Source organism: Rhinolophus hipposideros (genome assembly GCF_964194185.1).
Source record: "Rhinolophus hipposideros genome assembly, chromosome: 21".
In the NCBI taxonomy this organism is placed as follows: Eukaryota; Metazoa; Chordata; class Mammalia; order Chiroptera; family Rhinolophidae; genus Rhinolophus; species Rhinolophus hipposideros.
Window position 1 is genome coordinate 34915296 of NC_138067.1, and position 21189 is coordinate 34936484.

Below are 21189 nucleotides of genomic sequence, written 5' to 3' on the forward strand. Positions count from 1 at the left end.
TAGTTGACCCTGAACTGTGAATGTGCAGGGAAATTCTAAGAAGTCTGCTGAAAAGTAGCAGCTTGGAAGACTAGAAAAATTGAGCAGAGATTTCAGCCTTGGTGGAGTTCCCATGCAAGGCAGTAAATATGCAGCAGACAGTAATCATTATAGACACTACCCACGTCAGAGGGATCCTCCATGCAATGACAAGCAGAATTACCAGAATAGTGAGAGTGGGGGAAAGAATGAGGGATGGGCGAGTGCTCCTGAAGGGCAGGCCCAATGGCACCAGCCCTACAGCAAGCACAGTTCCCACCTTGCTACATGCAGAGACACAATGGGCGACGAGCACAGTATGCCAAACTTCCTTTGCAGAGAGAAGTGATGGAGGGTGTGACAATCAGGTTGCAGGAGAACAAGGTAGACCAGTGAGATAAAATATGCATCAGGGCTATATACCAGAATTCCTTCAGAGGCTTTCCTTGCCAAAGACAGCCTAGTGAGGATGGCAATAAAGAAGGTAAGGAAAATCGAGGAGATGAGACCCAAGGTTAGTAGCCACCTCAACCTCAGTACCACTGCAACTTCAATTACCGATTTAGATGCCCAGAAAACCCTCAACAAGATGGCAGAGACAAAAGCAGCCAATCCACCAGCTGAGAATTCATCTGCTCCCAAGGCTGAGCAGGGTGGGGATGAGTAAATGCTCACTTACTATCTTTACCATCATTCAGTTTAGTCATCCAACAAGAAGAAATGAGTATGAAATTTCAGCAATAAGAAATGAACAAAAGATTGGAGCTGAAGAGCTTACATGTTTGCTTTTTGCCCATTGACCAGATAACCAGAATTATCTGCATTATCTATGCAGCATAGATTTTTATTATTTTTACTTAAAGACATCTGTTTTTGGTAATGACAAACTTTTTTTTTAAGCCTGTTTTTCCTCAATATCTCTAAAGGTTTTAAAATTGTTTCATATCTGGTAAAGTTGAGATTTTTAAGAATCTCATTTTTAATTTGTAATAAAAATTTACAACTTTATTTTTTCAAAAAAGTCAACAAACTGCAAGAACCTGTTAATAAAGGTCTATAATAATAATAATAATAGCAATAATAATAATAAATTTTCTCTAATAATAACAATAGTAAACTAGAAATCAATTACAAAAAACTGAAAACCACACAAATATATGGAGGCTAAACAGCATGCTACTAAACAATGAATGGGTTAATAATGAATCGAGGAAGAAATTGAAAGATACCTTGGGACAAAGGAAAATGAAACATAATAACCCAAAATCTACGGGACACAGCCAAAGTAGTTCTAAGAGGGAAATTCATAACAATACAGGCTTACCTCAAAAAAAAGAAAGAAAAAAAGAAAAATCCCAAATAAAAAAATCTAAACTTATATCTGAAAGAACTAGAAAAAGAAGAACAAACAAAGCCAAAGTAAAAGGGGAAAAATAGTAAAGATCAGAGCAGAAATAAATGAAATACAAACTACTATATATATAACATAATATATTATTTATATAAGATTAATGAAACAGAGCAGAAATAAGTGAAATACAAACCTATCTATCTATCTATCTATCTATCTATCTATCTATCTATCTATATATATATATATATATATATATAAAAGATTAATGAAACCAAGAACTGGTTCTTTGAAAAGATAAGCAAGTTGATAAACCTTTAGCCAGAAATATCAAGAAAAAAAAGGAGGGCTGAAATAAACAAAATCAGAAATGAAAGCGAAGTGACAACTGACACCACAGAAAAGGGTTATAAGAAAATGTTACAATTATATGCCAACAAATTGGACAAGCTGGAAGAAATGGATAAATTCCTAGAAACATACACTCTTCCAAGGCTGAATCAGGAAAAAACAGAAAATCTGAACAAACCGATTACCAGTAATGAAATCGGATCAGTAATCAAAAGACTACCAACAAACAAAACCCCTGGACCAGATGGCTTCACAGATGAATTCTACCAAACATTGAAAGAAGAATTAATACCTATCCTTCTCAATCTCTTTCAAGAAAAATGAAGAGGAGGAAAAAAAACTTCCGAAACTCATTGTATGAGACCCACATTACCCTGATACCAAAGTCAGACAAAGACATTCACTACCAAAAAAAGAAAATTACAGGCTAATATCCCTGATGAATATAGATGCAAAAGTCCTCAAAAATATTAGCAAATCAAATTCAGCAATACATTAAAAAGATCATATACCATGATCAAGTGGGATTTAACCCCAGAATGCAAGATTAGTTCAATATCTGCAAATCAATTAACATGATACACCACATACGACTAAACAAAATAAAACATAAAAATCACATGATCATATAAGTAGATTCATAAAAAAAAAAACATTTGACAAAATCCAACATTCATTATGATAAAAACTCTCCGTAAAGTGGGGATAGAGGGAACATACCTCAACATATTGGCACTTGTAATAAAGGCCAAATATGACAAACCCACAGCCAACATACTCAATGTGAAAAGCTGAAAGCTTTTATTGTTAAGGTCAGGAACAAGACAAGAATGTCCACTTTTAACCACTTTTGTTCAAGTATTGGAAGTCCTAGCCACAGCAATGAGACAAGGAAAAAATAAATTTAAAAAAAGCATTCAAATTGGAAAGGAAGAAGTAAAACTGTCATTATTTGTAGATGACATGACGCTGTATAGAGTGAACCCTAAAGATTCCACCAAAAAGCTATTAGAACTAATAAATAAATTCATTAAAGTGGCAGGATGCAAAATTAATATTCAGAAATTGGCTGCATTTACATATAATGATGAACTATCAGAAAGAAAACTTTTTTAAAAAATCCCATTTATAATTGCATCAAAAAGAAAAAAAATATCTAGGAATAAATTTAATCAAAGATTTAAAAGACCTGTACTCTGAAAACTGTAAAACATTGTTGAAAGAAATTGAAGAAGACACAATAAATGAATAAATACTGTACTCCTGGATTGGAAGAATTAACATCATTAAAATGACCATACTAGCCAAAGCAATCTACAGATTCAATGTACTTCCTATCAAAATACCAATGGCACCTTTCACAGAACTAGAGCAAATAATACGAAAATGTATATGAAACCACAAAAGACCCCGAATAGCAAAAACAATATTGAGAAAAAAGAAATTTGGAGATATCACACTCCCTGATATCAAACTATACAAGACTATAGTAATCAAAACAGCATGGTCCTGGAACAGAATTGGGAGCCCAGAAATAAACCCATGCTTGGCTCAATTGATCTACAAAGGAAACAAGAATATACAATGGGGTAAAGACAGTCTCTTCAATAAATGGTGTTGGGGAAACTGGACAGATATATGAGGTCTGATAATTCAGTTTGTGAACTTGTTGCTAACCTTTTTTGATACCAGAGGGAGTATTCATTATGAATTTGTACCAACTGGACGAACAGTTAACCAAGTTTACTATTTGGAACTACTGAAAAGGCTGCCTGAAAAAGTTAGATGACTTGAACTTTTCACCAAAAATTCATGGCTCTTGCATCACGACAGTGCACCAGCTTACATGGCACTGTCTGTGAGGGAGTTTTTAGCCAGTAAACAAATAACGTTATTGGAACACCCTCCCTACTCACCTGATCTGGCCCCCAGTGACTTGTTTCTTTACCCAAAGATAAAGGAACTATTGAAAGGAAGACATTTTGCTGACATTCAGGGCATCAAGGGTAATAAGACGACTGCTCTGATGGCCATTTCAGAAAAAGAGTTCCAAAATTGCTTTGGAGGGTGGACTAGGCGCTGGCGTCAGTGCATAGCTTCCCAAGGGGCATCCTTCGAAGGTGACCGTAGTGATATTCAGCAATGAGGTATGTAGTAGTTTTTCTAGGATGGGTTCGCGAACTTAATTGTCTGACTTTGTATGCAAAAAAATGAAACTAGACTACCTTCTTACTCCATTAAAAAGAATAAACTCAAAATGAATTAAAGACTTAAATGTAAGACCTGAAACCATAAAACACCTAGAAGAGCTCTTTCTTTTCAACACGGCGACAGAGCAGCCTCCCCAGCAGACGTAGAGAGGCAGATCTTTGTGAAGACCCTAACAAGCAAGACCATCACACTTGAGGTGGAGCCCGATGACACTATTATCGAGAATGTCAAAGCTAAAATCCCAAACAAGGAGGGCATCCCACCTGACCAGCAGCGTCTGATTTTTGCGGGCAAACAGCTGGAGGATGGCCGCACTCTCTCAGACTATAATATCCAGAAAGATACCCACGCTGCACTGGGTGCTTCGTCTGTGGGTGGTATCATCAAGCCTTCGCTCAGCCAGCTTGCCCAGAAGCACAACTGTGACAAGACGGTCTGCCGCAAGTGTTACGCTTGCCTGCATCGCCGTGCTGTCAACTGCCACAAGAAGTGTGGCCACACCAACAACCTACGCCCCAAGAAGACAGTCAAATGAGGGCCCTCCATCACCTCGGCTCACAGGGTGGCCTCCTGCCCAAACCCATTGGTCCTGGGGCTTCAATAAATTTCCCTTTCGTTGAAAAAAAAAAAAAAAAAAAAAACTCCTAGAAGAAAAACCATAGGCAATAAACTCTTTGACATCGGCCTTAGCAATATTTTTTTGATATGTCTCCTATGGCAAAGACAACAAAAGCAAAGATAAACAAATGGGACTACACCAAACTAAAAACCTTTTGTACTGTAAAGGAAACCCCATAGGTATACAAATATCTAATTATTATATTGTATGCCTGAAACTAATATTATATATATACAGATATATATGATACTGTATGTCAATTATAATTGAGAACTAAACTTTTAAAAAGTGTAAATAAAGTACATATTTCGGTTAAATGGCAAAGAATATCAGACTACATACACAAGCGATACCAATAAAAGATGCACTTTAAATATAAAGTGTGATTGAAAGTAAAAGTGAGAGAAAATATAAACTATGCAAACAGCAACCATAAGAAGGCTCCATGGCTATTTTAATATTAGAAAAGTACATCTCAAGTATTAGTAGAGATAAAGTGGAATATTTCATAATGATAAAGGAGCAACTCATCAGAATAATATAATTATCCTAAATATGTATGCACCTAACAACAGAGCTTCAAAATTCATGAAACCAAAAAATGACAGGAGAGAAATCAACAACTACACAAAAATTAATTTGAAATGGATCACAGACCTCAACTTATAAGATAAACTACAAAACTTCTATAGAAAACATAAGAGAAAATCTTTGTAACCTCGAAGTAGACTGTGATTTTGTGATTTATAGTAAGAAGTATATATTTGGTCTTTGTCCCCATATCTGACACAGAGCTCCTAAAACCCTTGGAATTTCCTGTGATGAAAGCGATAGAGTCTATTGTTATGTTAATGAGGTGACTTGGAAAGCACTTAAGGATGGGGACTGGTTGCATGGAGAATCAACCATGTGATTACAGGGGTTGGAACCCCCAACCTCCTGGGAGGTGGGAGGGACTAGAGGTTGAATCAATCAGCAGTGGCCAATGATTTAATTAATCATGCCTATGTAATGAAACCTCCATAAAACCCCAAAAGGATAGGGTTCAGAGAACTTCCAGGTTGGGGAACCAGAACTCTTCCATGTGCTAGGGTGCCAGGCTCAAGCTCCATGAGAACAGAAGCTCCTTTGTTCAGGATCTCGCCTTACAAATCTTTTCATCTGGCTATTGATTTGTATCCTTCCATATCCTTTGTAATAAACTGGTAATCCAGTGAATAAATTGGCTTCCTGAGTTCTTCAAATTAATTGAACCCAAGAAGGAGGTCATGGTAACATCTGACTTATAGCCAGTCAGTCAGAGATACAGGTTCACAACCTCGACTGTCAACTAGCATCTGAATTCCACTCTAGCAAATTAATCAAACCACAGGTAACGGCCTGGGCTTGCAATTGGCATCAGAAATAGCAAGCAGTCTTGTGGGACTGAGGCTTTAACCTGTGGAATATGATGCTATTTCCAGGTAGATAGTGTCAGAATTGAGTTATATTGCAGGACACACGGCAGGTGTTGGAGCAGTGCTTCTTGATGTGGGAAACAAGCCCCCTACATTGGCATTAGAGTGCAGAACAAATACAGTCAAAGATTTATTAGACAGAACACAAAAAGCACAAACTGTAAAATAAAACAATTGATAACATGCACTTCATCAAAATACAAAATCTCTGCTAACTTTTCCTCCCAAGATTGGGTACAAGACAAGGGTGTCTGCTCTTACCACTTCTATTCAACATTGTACTGGAGATTCTGGCCAGGGAAATTAGACAAGAAAAAAATAAAAGGCATCCAAATTGAAAGTCAGAAATAGAAAACTACCTTTATTCTCAGACAACATACTCTTATATGTATGGAATCCACTCTAAAAAAAAAAGAAAGAAAGAAAGAAAAGAAGGACTACAACTAATGAGTGAGTACAGCAATTTGTCAGGATAGAAGATCAGCATACAAAAATCAATTGGACTACTATATGCTGGCAATGAACATCTAAAATAAAATTAAGAAAGCAGTTCCATTCACAATAGTATCAAAAAGAATAAGATACTTAGGAATGAATTTAACAAAAGAAGTGTAAAACTTACACTCTGAAACTACAAAACATTGTTGGAATTAAAGATCTAAACAAATGGAGAGACATTGTAGCTACATGAATTAGAAGACTCAATATTGTTAAGATGGCAATTTTCCACCAATTGGTCAAAATCCCAGTTGGCTTTTTTATCCCCCCACCCCTGCCCCCCCACAGAAATTGACAAGCTGATCTAAAATTCATGTTGAAATGCAAAAGACACAGAATAGCTAAAACAATCTGGGGGAAAAAGAACAAAGTTGGAGGACTTTCACATCCTAATTTCAAAACTTACTACAAAGCTACTGTGATCAAGACAGTGTAGTCCTGGCATAAGGATAGGCATTTAATCAATAGAAGAGAATCAGGAATTCAGCAATAAGCCTTTACATTCATGGTCAACTGATTTTAGAGAAAAGTACCAAGACACTTCAAGAGGAGAGAGAACAGTCTTTCAACAAATGGTGCTGGAACAACTGAACAGCCATACTCAGAAGGAGGTATTTGGACACTAATCTCATACCATACAGAAAACTTAACTCAGAATGCATCAAGCCCTAAACATGAGAATTAAAACTATAAATCTCTCAGAAGTTATAGGAGTAAATCTTAGTGACTTGGGTTAGGCAATGATTTCTTAGATAGGATATTAAAAGCATAAGAGATAGGGGCCGGCCCAGTGGCTCAGGTGGATGGAGCTCCATGCTCCTGACTCCGAAGGCTGCCGTTTTGATTCCCACATGGGCCGGTGGGCTCTTAACCACAAGGTTGCCAGTTCATCTCCTCGAGTCCCTCAAGGGATGGTGGGCAGCGCCCCCTGCGGCTAAGATTGAACACCGCACCTTGAGCTGAGCTGCCGCTGAGCTCCGGGATGACTCAGTTGGTTGGAGCGCATCCTCTCAACCACAAAAAAAAAAAAAAAAAAAAGCATAAGAGATAAAAGAAAAACTAATACTTGGACTTCATTACTCCCTCTACTGGATCTAAAATATAACCACATTTATAACTATTTCATTCTCGTTTGAAACACTAATAAAGGAAATATCTATAGCAATCACTCTAATCAGTGGCCATTTTAAAAGTCACTATGATGAATTAATTTTGACAGGAAGGGACATGAGGGCTTTTTCTGAGGTGATAGAAATGACCTGTATTTTGACTGTGGTGGCAGTTACACAACTATACCAATGAATCAAAACCAATTTATTTGAAGACTTTTGATTGTGCTTTTCACCGTATGTAAATCATAACTCAATAAAAATTTTATTTTATAAAAGGATCGCTGTGAGGAGTGACATGAGAGGAAGGGAAGATGAGACCAGTGGTGTGCTTTTCATTATAAGCCCTTCGGTCCTCCTTAAAATTTGTAAAAGCATATGTATGAATTACTTCAAATTCTTTAAGTTTTAAAAAATAAAACCCATTTGAATTTGAATCTTCTTATTATCATGGTTTCATGGAAGACAGAAGATGAAAAGAAATCTCCTATTTGGGAAGCTGTCATTGACTTGCCCGCCCTTCAGAGCACTGGTTGGGGAGACCACCAGGAGGTCAAGTGAGAAGACTCTTGAAAGCCACAATAGAAATGAAGTTGTAATCATTTATTCCCTGTTGTGAAGCTACTGTAGCAAACACATAATCTCTAAAAAAATGAAAGTCAGAATCTCAAAAGCTTCCATTTTTTTTAATGTGAAAGCTTATTTGCATATCAAAATTGCCTCAGGACAGTAAGCAGAATTAGAAAATTAAGGAATTACATTAGGAGGGAGAGAAAGAAGTAGGACAAATGTGTGAAAGTATAGAGCACTCCCCTCTGTCACAGAAAAGCTGGCTTCAAGTTTAAATCAACCACCCCAGCAACATTCATAAATAAAGAACACGACTTAAAATATCATGGCTGTTGAATTTGGGTGATACTATTCCTACAAATTTATTTACTAACTCAATGACAAACAAATCTTTTTCATTAAAAAACACACACATCTGTACAGCATTACTCCCTCTAGTGGATCTAAAATATAACCATATTTATAACGATTTCATCATTTTTGGAACAATAGTCAAAGAAATTTCCATAACAATCACTCTGATCAATGGTTATTTTAACGGTAAGTACAGTGACTTAATTTTGCTTTCGTATATAGTATGCTTGTTTTCTATTCCCTCTCCTCTAAGAAAAAAGTACTTAACATTTATCTGAATAATTAACTACTCATAAATCAGAAAATGATAGACATTTCAAACATTAGCTATAAGGATAAAAATTTGAAAACTATTAAAGGTTGTATTATACTCAACATAAATCATAAATATTTAAAGAATTTCATATTCACTTTCTAGTAAAGCACAACTTAAAGAGCCATTTTAACAGCCCATTTGCCCACATGCCACTGCAAAGTGTTCAAAATTGGGTTAGCAATCATTTTTTAATAAGTAATAATTCAAGTTTTATCTGTACTTATTTTTATAAAGTAAAATTTCAAATATAATCTAATTATCCTTACACCCTCAAATCTCAAATGCAGGTTTAAAGTTTTTGTGAACGTTTAGTCATGTCATGACTACATTTTGCATTTGGGGACATGTACAGTTGACCTGTGAACAACATGGGGGTTAGGGACACCACCACACAGTCAAAAATCTGCATATAACTTTTGACTCCCCCAAAACTTAACAACTAATAGCCTACTGTTGACCAGAAGCCTTACTGATAACATAAACAGTCGATTAACAAATATTTTGTATGTGTATTATAGTACATAATTATATCATATATAATTACATCATATAATTCTTACAACAAAGTAAGCTAGCGAAAAGGAAATGCTATTAAGAAAATCATATGCGAGAGAAAATACATTTATAGTACTTTACAGCACTGTACATATTTATTGGAAAAAAATCTGCATATAAGTGGACCCATGCAGTTCAAACCCTTGTTATTCAAGGGTCAGCTGTAGATAACATATAAGCAACAGAATGTTATGTTTTAGTTGACATAACTTCCATTTCTAGACTACTGAGTCTACCACAACTCAGTCCCAGATGCCACTACTGGGAAACAGGCACCCCAAAGAAAGCAAAGATAATGACATTCAGTTGAGCTGATCTTTGTAGTCTGATTCAAGTAAAATGTTAATAACCAGACAGCAAGCTCTGTCATTCCATGATTTGGGATGAGTTTTACTATTGCAAATAACTGACTGGAGTTTCACATATCTTTTCAAAATGAAGATTGTGATACGCCAACACATCTTAGAAGTGTGGCTGTTACAGAAGTGAATTTAGGTAAAATATTGATGACAAGGTTCCATATGCCTAGGATATAACACTAACAGAAGATGAAGAGATATATTTCCCACCAAAATCGAATGCCACTGCCATCAACCCCACAGAGACTCAGCTACCTAAAATGGAAATGAAAATATAATGTATGGAAATATTCTCTTAGAAAAACTCCTTAAGGCTTCACATGTATTAATGTATTAGTTTGCAAACATTAAGATCAAAGCCAAAGCAACAAATATATCCTAAAAAGTTTTTCATCAGATTTTTATTAATGATATACAAGTAGCAGGGCATAAAACATTAATGGGCTCAAGCCTTGAAATGTCAAACCCAATGATCTCTAGCCATACTCACCTCTTTCACTTTTTGTTTCAGCCTTGCTGGCTCTGGGTCTTCTTGCCTTGGGCAACTCTACATGGTTAAAAAAGGAGAAAGAAAGGTTAACAGATGGTTTAGGAGCCCTTCATCTGTTGCAGTAAGTTAAAAATAGCAGAAGGAGGAGAACAGGATTCAAGGTGTCAAACACAGAGGCCTAAATTCATAGGCATGTGATTTCAAGCCTTTAGGCTTACCCAATAAGCTGTTAAATATTCAGTTTTAAATAAAATCTATTGTAACTTGTAAAAAATCAACTTACTTTACTTATAACTCTATTGCTAACTCTGAAGTTGAAAAATGGTGCTGTTCTTTTTTAAGTATTCAAGATGCTGGACACTGTCCTTCCACACTCACTAGGCCCTCTATGTAATTCTATGCCCCCGAATCTTTTCTTTCCAGGAAGCCCAACTCATCTGATAGAGAAGCAGCCGCTATAAAGCAGAGAAAGAAATGTGCAGAATGCACATTTCCCATTTCCTGGATCCCAAAATATCCTGTGGTGCCAAACGGTCAGTCCCTAAATCTCTTGGACAATGAAATCAGTCCTTAATTGCTAACAGATCTTTGCCTGTCTATCACAGAAATATGCCGGCAACATGCGGCAGGATTCCCTCCTTCTACGCTGCTCATACTGGGGCCTAAAGTGCTGACATACTTCGGGCCTAAAGAGCTATGTGAAGGAGAAAATACAAACAAAAAGTATTTGACTTGAAAAGACGAGACAACAAACGCCAGCGAGAATGTGGAGGAAAGGGAACTCTTGAGGACTCTTAGTGGGATAGTGCATCCACTACGGAAAACAGTATGGAGGGTCCTCAACAAATTAAAAAATGAACAATATGATCCTGCAATCCAACTTCGGGGTGTTTATCTGAAGGAAACAAAAATACTCACTTGAACATGCACCCCCCCCCCGCCATGTTCACTGCAGCATTATTTGCAATAGCCAAGGCCTAGAAACAACCTGTGTCCATCAACAAATGACGGATAAAGAAGATGTGAGATATATATCTATATATAGGCATATATAGATATATATGAATGTAGATATATAGATAGATATAGAGATATATATCTATAGATACATCTATAGATATATAAGGAAATATTATTCAGCCCTAAAAAAGAATAAAATCTTGTCATTTATGACAACATCGGTAGAACTTGAGGGCACTATGCCGGGTGAAGTAAGTCAGACAGAGAAAGACAAATACCATATGATTTCACTTATATATAGAATCTAAAGAGAAAGAAGAAACCAAGTTCATAGATACAGAGAATAGATTGGTGGGGGTTTGAGGGTGGGGGAAATGAGTGAAGGGAGTCACAAGGTACAAACTTCCAGTTTTAAAATAAATAAGTCATGGGGATATAATATAGAGCTTGGCAACTATAGTTAACAATATTGTATTACATGTTTGAAAGTTGCTAAGAGAGTAGATCTTAAAAGTTCTCGATACAAGAAAAAAAATTCTATAGCTGTGTATGGTGATGGATATTAACTAGACTTATTGTGATGATTAGTTTGTAGTATATACAAATATTAAATCACTGTGTTATACACCTGAAACTAATATAATGTTGTATATCAATTATACCTTAATTTTTAAAAATCAAAAAACAAAGCAATATTTGACTTGAAATTCCAAAAGAAAAAAAAAATTGACTTAGTTTATCAGCAGCACATTTTAAACAGAACGCAGAATGACCGTGCTAAAGCCAAAAGGCACCCACTTAAATAGAGAACAATGGCAGAGATCACATCAGAGGGACCTAAATTTGGACACTGATAATGCAGCGTTGTGATGGGAGAGGAGACAGCTTCACTGTTTACAGAAGAAGGAGACTCCTGGTGCTGGACTAATGGGGGGGCTTCCCTTCTCCCCAGAGAGGAGCCCTGAGCTGCCCCCTGACTGTCCCAGTCCTGACTGCGGTAGCTGGGCCGGCCCCACCCAACCCACAGCTGTCCTATGTAGCTTCTGATGCAGAAACTGCCTGCACGTACTAGCTTTTCCTTCTTTAAATCATCTGCCCCAGAGTCTCCCAGTTACAAGAAGTGCCAGTCAGATCAGCTGCTTGTCTATCACTCCCTCCTTGCCATCACCAAAGCCTCCTTGTTTTGCTCTTTGAAACACTGGTGGGCAGAGGAATAAAATGAAAAGAGTGGAGTAAGGAGGAGAAATAAGAAACAAGGTCATCATCTGAACATGAGGAAGGGAAAGGGTGTTAAAGATCGAAGGAGAGTTAAAAAAAAAAAAGGCATAAAACAGGGATCCTGGAGAGTGCCAGAATGAACCAACTGGGGACATAGATTCCTATTGCTGAGCTGTGCTAAGAGCCCCCTTGAGGTTTGTGGTCACAAAATTAAAAGTAGGGCCAAGTTAGTGTAGCACTGGGCAAGTAAAGGGACCAGGGAGTGGGGCGGGTTCTAAGGAGAGAGTGTAGTTATGGACCACACTTATAAACAGCTGCATTTCTAGTTACCTAAAAAGGGGGGGTAAATCAAAGGGGAAGAGAGATTGTCTATAGGAAGTGGAATTATGGGTAGTCTTTGCTAACCTCTTTATATTTTTCAGTATTTTCTTAAGATTTTGCAAAGAGCATGTATTTCATTTTATAAACAGATGAAAACAATAGAGCTATTTCAAAAACAAATTAAAAAATTAAAAATCCAGCACAATGAGGTTTTGTTAGGAAAGAAAACAACTAACCCAAATTCTTGTAGAAAAACTGCTGCCCCAAATTTGGATGCTTCCTTGACTATTAATTTGGATATTAATGATAACCCTGTACAACAGGAAAGATACTAATGAATCACTTAGGGAAAATGAAGACAAGCACAGTACTGGAAAAACACACCAAAGACAAATCTGCGCAGCTACTGAAAACATAACAGGATGTCCACAGGGCCTGGGTGTCCTCTCTGTAGATTTCTAGCTGAAACGGCTGGAGATCATTTTCCAGCCATCGCTGGAAGGTGGAGTAAAGAGGAAGAATTCCCTTCTAGATCAGTCTATGAAATAATACAGTGAGAGATGAGGGAAGCCTCAGAAAACCTGGTGATGCTTAGTCAGAAAACCATGCAAAAGCTGCAGCCTGTTTCCTGTTGTGTGAAGCCCCACTTTGCTCTATGAAGGCTAGGACAGAGGGGCCCAAAACCCCTTCCTGGTCACATGGCAGGCTGAGCACAGAGATCTGATTTGGAAGGGGATAGGGTGCCCCCGGCTCTCTGGGCCCTGAAGGCCAGCAGAGTGTGGGAGTCCTGCCTGCTCTGGGCAGCCATTCCAGCTGTTGTCCACACTTAAAAGGACCGCTCTGTCAGCCACAGATGCTTCATCTAAGAACCAAATCTTCCTAAAGCATTTGTGTTGTGGGAACTCCGCATCTATAGGCTTGGTCAAGTATGTGCAGAAGGACTGACCTTTGAGCTTAGGGGGAAAAATGCCTGATCAGTAGACACAGATATACCACACTTTAGTTTGTTTTCATTAAATCTCAGTATTAAGTTATTGTTGGAAGACATGGGGAAGGCGCTGGACTGAAAGATCTTTCGCTTCCTCCTGCTTTAAATTTAAGGATGATAAATTACCATGAAATTAATTTAGTTTTACCATTACACTTGTACTGTGACTCCTGAGCCAAGGATATTCTTGTGTAAAAGTCTTTGTAGATGTAACATTTTGTATGCCTGCAATACCTCTGTGAATAATACTGATATTGGGAAAGCCTATTAATATTTTGTAAAATGACATGCCTGGTATGGATGGCATTTGGCTTTTCTTAGGGGGAAAGAACATAATTCTACAAAATAGTAGAAATTCTACTGAGTGGAATGCAAAAGCATGACAGATACACTAATCCCAATTACTTGAGGTGTTAAGGAATGGGAAACTATTGTTTGAAAAGATAATTTCTGATATAATTGGAAATTGGAGGGTGGTGGGTGTTTTAAGAATCTCTCTCTAAAAAAAAAGAAAGAAAGAAAAGGAAACCATAAAAAATAAAAACATTTTCTGAGTACTTTGTTTTTTACTCAGAAAAAGTTAACTCCGAAAGCCACTGCAGCTAACACACAGACTGTATACCAGGGTTTCTCACTGGGATTTTGTTATAAACAGGTTCAGCACATTCCAGAGTGATTGTTTATTTCACACTTGCCAACTTTACAAGGTTTGTAAAAGTGAGGATGAATTCTGATTTGCCTGACCTCATTTAAGAACAGGAATACACATTATTTTAGAGTTTGAAACCCTGAGTATTCCTGCTTTAATCTTTCAAACTCCCACCTTCCCAAGGCACCTCAGCTTTCATCAGTGCTTTTCTCATAGTCATGCCTCTTATAGTTTTATAATTTTTTAAAAACGTAATACTAGAAGAGTTTAAGGCATTGGTATCCATTTTCCATTAAATAAAGTGTCAAAACTCCAGATGCTGTCCTATACAGTAACCACGACACCAACAGTTTCAATTTTAAACCCATTTTTTCCCCATTCTGATGACAGAATTCACCTACGGCACTGTTACCTTAGAACTTTCATTTTTAATTAAAGAAGTTAAGTTCGCAACAGAAAACACTTTGCTTTCACATTATCGTTGCTAACAAAAAGTGAAAGTTAAAAGCAGTGTACCTGTGGATAAAATCTAGTTCTAAACTCCAGTTTCTCCTTTATCTCAGGGAGGCGTTGAGTTAAAGATCTATGCTTCTGCCAGTCTTAAAATAAAAGAAATAAAGTAAGTTGAAAATAATTTCAAAACAACTATTTTGGCCGATTACTAGTCAGAAACTAGAATAGATATTTCTATTCAGCAAAGGTTTCACAATTCTAAAGATACTTTGCAAAATAATATTTAGATAATTAGTAAAAATAGGCAGCAAAAATCCCAAAGAAAGTTAAACAAATATGATTTGAGGAAACAAACAGAAAACAATAAAATGATAGGCCTATCGAAATATATTAATAATTACATTAAATGTAAACAGTCTAAACACACCAATTAAAATCACTATTGTAGAATGAATAAAAACGATCAAACTATATGCTATTTATAAGAAACTCACTTCAAATATAATAATATTAGTAGGTTAGAAGTAAAAGGATGGAAAAATATATACCATAAGACTAATTGAAAGAAGGCTATATAAATATTAGATAAAGTAGATTTTAGACCAAAAAACTACTTGAGATTAAAAGAGGCATTGCAAAATGATTAAAAGATCAACTTACCAACAAAACATAACAATCCCAAATGTGTATGAACCTAACAACAGATCTTCAAAATACATGAAGAAGAAATATGTTTCAACTCATTTTATGAGACCAGCATTATCCTAATACCAAAATCTGACAAAGACAATATAAAAAAAGGAAAGCTACAGACCTATATCCCTCATGGACATAGACACAAAATTCCTTAATAAAAAATAAGCAAATGAAATACAAGATACATAAATATAGAAAATATATAAAAATAATAATAGCACCACAATCAAGTGAGTTTATATTGAGCATGCAAGGGCTGGTTTAATATTTGAAAATCAATGTAATCCACCATTTAGCCTAAAAGAGAAAATCCCCATAATCACTATATAAAATAAAATTCTCAATTGATACAGAAAAGACACAAATTCAACTTCCATTCATTGAAAAATTAGAAACAGAAAGAAACTTTCTAAGTTGGATAAAAGCCATCTACAAAAAAAATTTTTTTTAAGCAACCATCATATTTAATTGTGAAAGACTAAATGTTTTTCCCCTAACATTAGGAAGAAGGCAAGGATGTCTACTCTCATTATTTCTATTCAATATTATACAGGATGTTCTAGTCAGGGCCATTAGACAAGAAAACTAAATAAAAGGCATTTATATTAGACAGGAAGAAAGAAAACTATCTCTATTCATGGATGACATGATGTTATATATAGAATATTCCTAACTAATCCACCAGAAAACTCTCAGAACTAATAAAAGAGATCAGCAAAGTTACCAGATATAAGATCAATATACAAATTCAATTGTACTTTTATGCTCTAGCAATGAACAATGCAGAAATGAAATACAAAAAACGATTCTATTTATACCACCATCAAAAAATAATAAAATACTTAGAAAGAAATTTAACAAAAGAAGTGTAAACCATAAACTCTCAAAACTACAAAACATTGTTGAAAGAAACTTAAAAAGACCCAAATAAATGGAAAGACATCCCATGTCCATGTACTAGAAGACAATATTTGTCTTATATATTAATAATTAATAAGTTTAATATTTAATATGTTAAGATGGCAAAAAATTCCCAAATTGATCTACAGATTCAATACAATCCCCATCAAAATTCCAGCTGGATTCTTTGCAAAAATTGATAAGCTAATTCTAAAATTCATATGGAAATTCAAGGGATCCAGAGAAGACAATCTTGAAAAAGAAAAACAAATGGAGGATTCCCACTTTCTGACCTCAAAACTTAGCTACAAAGGAATCGTAATCAAGACAGTGTATTACTAGCATAAAGATGGATATACAAATCAGTGGAATAGAATTGAAGGTCCAGAAATAAACCCTCACATTTACAGTCAATTTATTTTCAACAAGGGTGCCACGACAATCCAATAGAGAAAGAATAGACTGTTCAAGAAATTGTGCTGATAGCCACAACCAGATAGCCACATGCAAAAGAATGAAGTTAGATCCCTACCTCATATCATACCAAAAAAATTACTCAAAATAGATCAAAGAGCTAAATTTAAGAGCTAAAACAATACAACTCTTATAAGAAAACATAGATGTAAATCTTCATGACCTTAGACAATGGTTTCTTGGATATGACATCAAAAGCACAAACAACAAAAGAAAAACAAATAAAGAGGTTTGTCAAAATTAAAAACTAAGTGCAGCAAAGAACACCATGAAGAAAGTGAAACGATAATCCAAGAATGGGAGAAAATATTTGCAAATCATATATGTGGTAAGGTACTCATATCTAGAATATGTAAAGAACTCTTACAACTCAACACAAACAAATGAAGTTATTTCTCTTTTTAAAAAGCCTCTTGTTAAAATGATAATTTGACACATGTATCAACTTTTACTCTGAAAACCTCACTAAATATTTTCTTAAAAAGAGAGAGAGACAGACAGAAAGAGAGAGAGAGAGACATAAACCCACAAGAAGAAGAAGAATTAATAGAACAGACAATAACAAACTTGGGGAGGTGAAAAGCAGGTGGAAGAATAACTTAATAGACACAGAAAGCCAAATCCTCAACTGAGAACTGAACTAATCTATACTGAGAACTGAACTAATCTATACTGTACCTTCAGAGTCCTTCTATCTGTGCAAATCCTCCATTCTCCAAGGGCCTCCTCCTTTTAGACATTACCAATATTCTAGCCCATTCTCCATTCACTCCAAAATCCTACCTCTGTGACCCAAATAATAATAATAATAATAATAATAATAATAATAATAATAATAAACAACCTATGGAGCTCTTATGAAGTGCCTCAGTATAATTTTGGGTCTTTATAGAATGAATAGACTTTGGCATTTGGTGGTTATCAAATTGTTTCTCATTATTCAATCTTATTTCCCCAGTTTGGGTGTAAGTTTCTTAAGAGGAGAATTTTTATTTTATCCAGCTCTAAAATTTTTCGCAGCACCAGACTCCAGATAGCAATTAATAAGTACCTAAATTAGCTCAGTTCATAGACTACACACCTACTGATCTTCATTAGTGCCAATTAGGCAATGTCCAATTGGTAATCAAAATTCAGGGAGCATGCTTCTGTTGCCATTTTAGGTCTTGGCATCAAAAAATTCGCCAGTTGTCCTGAAGGACTGCAGGTGGCATCTCAGAGATCCATCTACGCATTTACTGCAGGGTGACCTGCCTAGTTTAGTATTTAGCAACCAGACTTCTAAACAGCAATAAACCCCATGCTGAGTAGGCAACAGATGAAAAAAAAAAAAAAGATGCCTTTTATGGCACTTCATGATAATGACTTTATTGCCAAAAGCCATATTAGCAGAAGATGGAAGATTCAATTTATAGAATCTCCTGAATGTCTGTCTGTTCAACAACAGCCTGTTCATGCCCAAGAAGAGATTGGTGCCTGTGGAAAAAAGTATTTGAAGGACAACCCACAATGCTACTTGCTTTACCAAGTAAAAGAATTCACATTCTTTTATTCTTCAAGCCAAAAGGGGGCAAAACTAACCAAATGAATTAGTGCATTCTGCTCTAAACATCAGAGTCAAATTGGAACACTGAGAATTAGAACCGCCCCACTCACTGTGATGATCTAAAAGTCACTTAAGACAATTCAGAGAAATGCCAGAAAAACTTCCTTCTTTTTGAGACAACAAAAGCAGATGGAAAACTGCTAAAATGGCTCAAGTATGTGGCACTTTTATAACATTTATGTAGCTCTTGAAAAAAATCAGCTTTAATTGACTCTTTTGCTTCCCATGTCCTAGTTCTGTCAAAACCTCTTCTGCTTTTTTAGGGACTTCAATCAGAGAACAAACCACTCCGAATGTACTTTACCTTCAATTACTATGATTCAGAAATGATGTACTTCTTCTCTTGCCTTGCCAAAAAGGCAAAGGATGAAGGCAATGGAAGGAAAAATTAGAAATAAAACCTATTTCTAAGATGGCATTAAAAACAAAACAAAGAGGAATTACACTGGCAATAAATTTTGTTAGGTGGCCTAGCAGAGCCTCCAGCTCCCTGTGTGACCAGGAAAATTCCATTAAACCCCTCTGTTTTATATTATCTCCGTATGAAGCATAAGGAAGTTAATATACTTGTACCTCAAATGCTAAATCAGAGTTGGAAGAGACTGATACTCACCTTATTTGCCTGCCTTAGATTATACATGAGGTACCTTGAAAAGCATGTTGTGACAATAAATGCAATGATGACAGTTGTTAATTCTTAGAAGGTGGAAGTAATGGGAAAAAACAAAGAAACAAAAAAATCTTTCGCCTCCCTTATGGTCAAATTTGACCTTGGCTAAACCTTCTAGCTCTGTCCCCCCTGGAAACCTGACCAATGTGGGATGTCAGCTTGTTTCCAAGCTGTCTTTGGGCGGGGGAAGGGAAGCAAAAAGTATAGCTCTCTGAAGTGAGTAAATAGTGCCAAGTATTCTTGGTTTGGGTGTTGTGAGTCTAAAAGTCTGGCCAGACCAAAGAAAACCCCAAGATGGGGGCTTAATAGAAAAGAATCACTATCTAAAGGTTTTAAGTATGGGTATATTTTAGTCAGTTTATCATGACTTTCTTCTCTTTTTTAACCTTTTTATTATAAACATTATTATTTCAAAAAGAAAGGAAAAAACCTTATAACACCACCAAAGTCAAGAAATACAAATTTACCAGCAAATCCAGAAATCTCTCCACGTGTCTTGTCCCAATGTCAATCCCCTCCTGCACCCAAAAAGCAACCAATATCCTGGCTTTTTACAGTAATAATCTCTTTGCTTTGTGAGTGTGTGTGTGTGTGTGTGTGTGTGTGTGTGTGTGTGTGTGTGTGTGTGTGTGAGTTTATCACCAAGTATGCACCCCTACCATGTACCGTGACTTGCCCTTTCAAAAAATGTAACATGTCTTTTAGGTCTCTCTCCATTTTACAAGTCGCTCTCTATCCCTTTTGGTTACAATTTATCTGTCGAAAACCTGGGACATTTGACCTGTAGAGTTCTCACAGCCTGGTTTTACTGATTGATACTCTTGGTGTATTTCAATATGTTCCTCTGTATGTCTTGCAAATTAGTAACTAGGTCTAGAGGCTGAATGAGACTCAGGTTCAATCCCTTTTGTAACACCATATCGGTGTCAAGGTCTTTCATTAGGAGACATGGAAAATCTGATGATCTCTCTTTTTGTGCTGTGAACAGCTGTCAATGCATCTTGCCTAAACCCATTAAAATGGTGATATTCTAAATCTGTTTTTTCTTTTTTATTTATTAGTTGGAAAATTTTTATAAAGAGATGCATTCCCTCTCCTACAGTTTGGTCACCGTTGGCCCGGGTCACCTAGAAAAGGCAGGATAAATGCTTCAATCTTTCCTTTTATTTAGCAATTTCCAGATAATAAATTGGATCCCCATCATCCTCTGAAGATGACCAATTGCGTTTTTATTTTAAAAATCATTATACATTCATGGATTTAAACATATTTTGATAAGTTTTGATCCATTACAAATATTTCATTTATTGTAGCCCAAATGGTCCCAAATTTGACCAATAGAAGCCTTTTCAAATTTGCTCCTGAGTCCTTTTGATATGAACTTATAGTCTCTGCTAGCTTCCTCACTATTTGGTATGACAAGATGTTTTAATTCACCTTGTACATTTTCTTCCCCAGACCTGGAATCAGTCATTTCTCAAGAGCTCTGGTTTCTTTTGGTGGGAAATGATATTTTAAGCCTACAATCTGGGCCCTGGGGATACTCATGCTAGGTGTTTTCATTAGTCAAAACTAGAAATATACATACACACATGCATACATACACATAAATAATATGTTTTAAAAATAAAATAGGTCATGAGTTCATAATGATAACTCCTCATTTAACCTCAAGACGACTTTTAACATAATCTCTTCTGTATTACATTTATGTCTCCTTTTTTCTATACTGGGCACCTTGCCTGGTTCTCTAAAACATGAGATAATTAGAATGTCTCACAGTTATTCATTTACTTTATCCCGCATTAATACACACAATGGTCTCTGATTAACACTAATACTCCTACTACCAATCTAATTACTGAGAACAGTTTAAAAAAAACAAAACCTTGCATATGCTGTCTCCTTTTCCCCCGATTGTTTATAGTTGTCCTGTATTGACAGTGTCACAGCACATAGCCATTGCATACCATATTCTCTTCCTAATACCCTCATC

At 36.0% G+C, this 21189-nt stretch overlaps 1 protein-coding gene across 1 annotated transcript; it reads left to right on the plus strand.

Moving 5' to 3' along the window:
- Positions 1 to 487: 487 nt before the first annotated feature.
- Positions 488 to 4466, plus strand: LOC308489853 (ubiquitin-ribosomal protein eL40 fusion protein-like; the record flags this gene model as incomplete). The annotated part of the gene is made up of 2 exons (XM_081031489.1): positions 488 to 681; positions 4055 to 4466. The coding sequence occupies 2 exons, from the start codon at positions 488 to 490 to the stop codon at positions 4464 to 4466; spliced, it is 606 nt and encodes a 201-aa protein (XP_080887615.1).
- Between the last annotated feature and the right edge of the window lie 16723 nt (positions 4467 to 21189).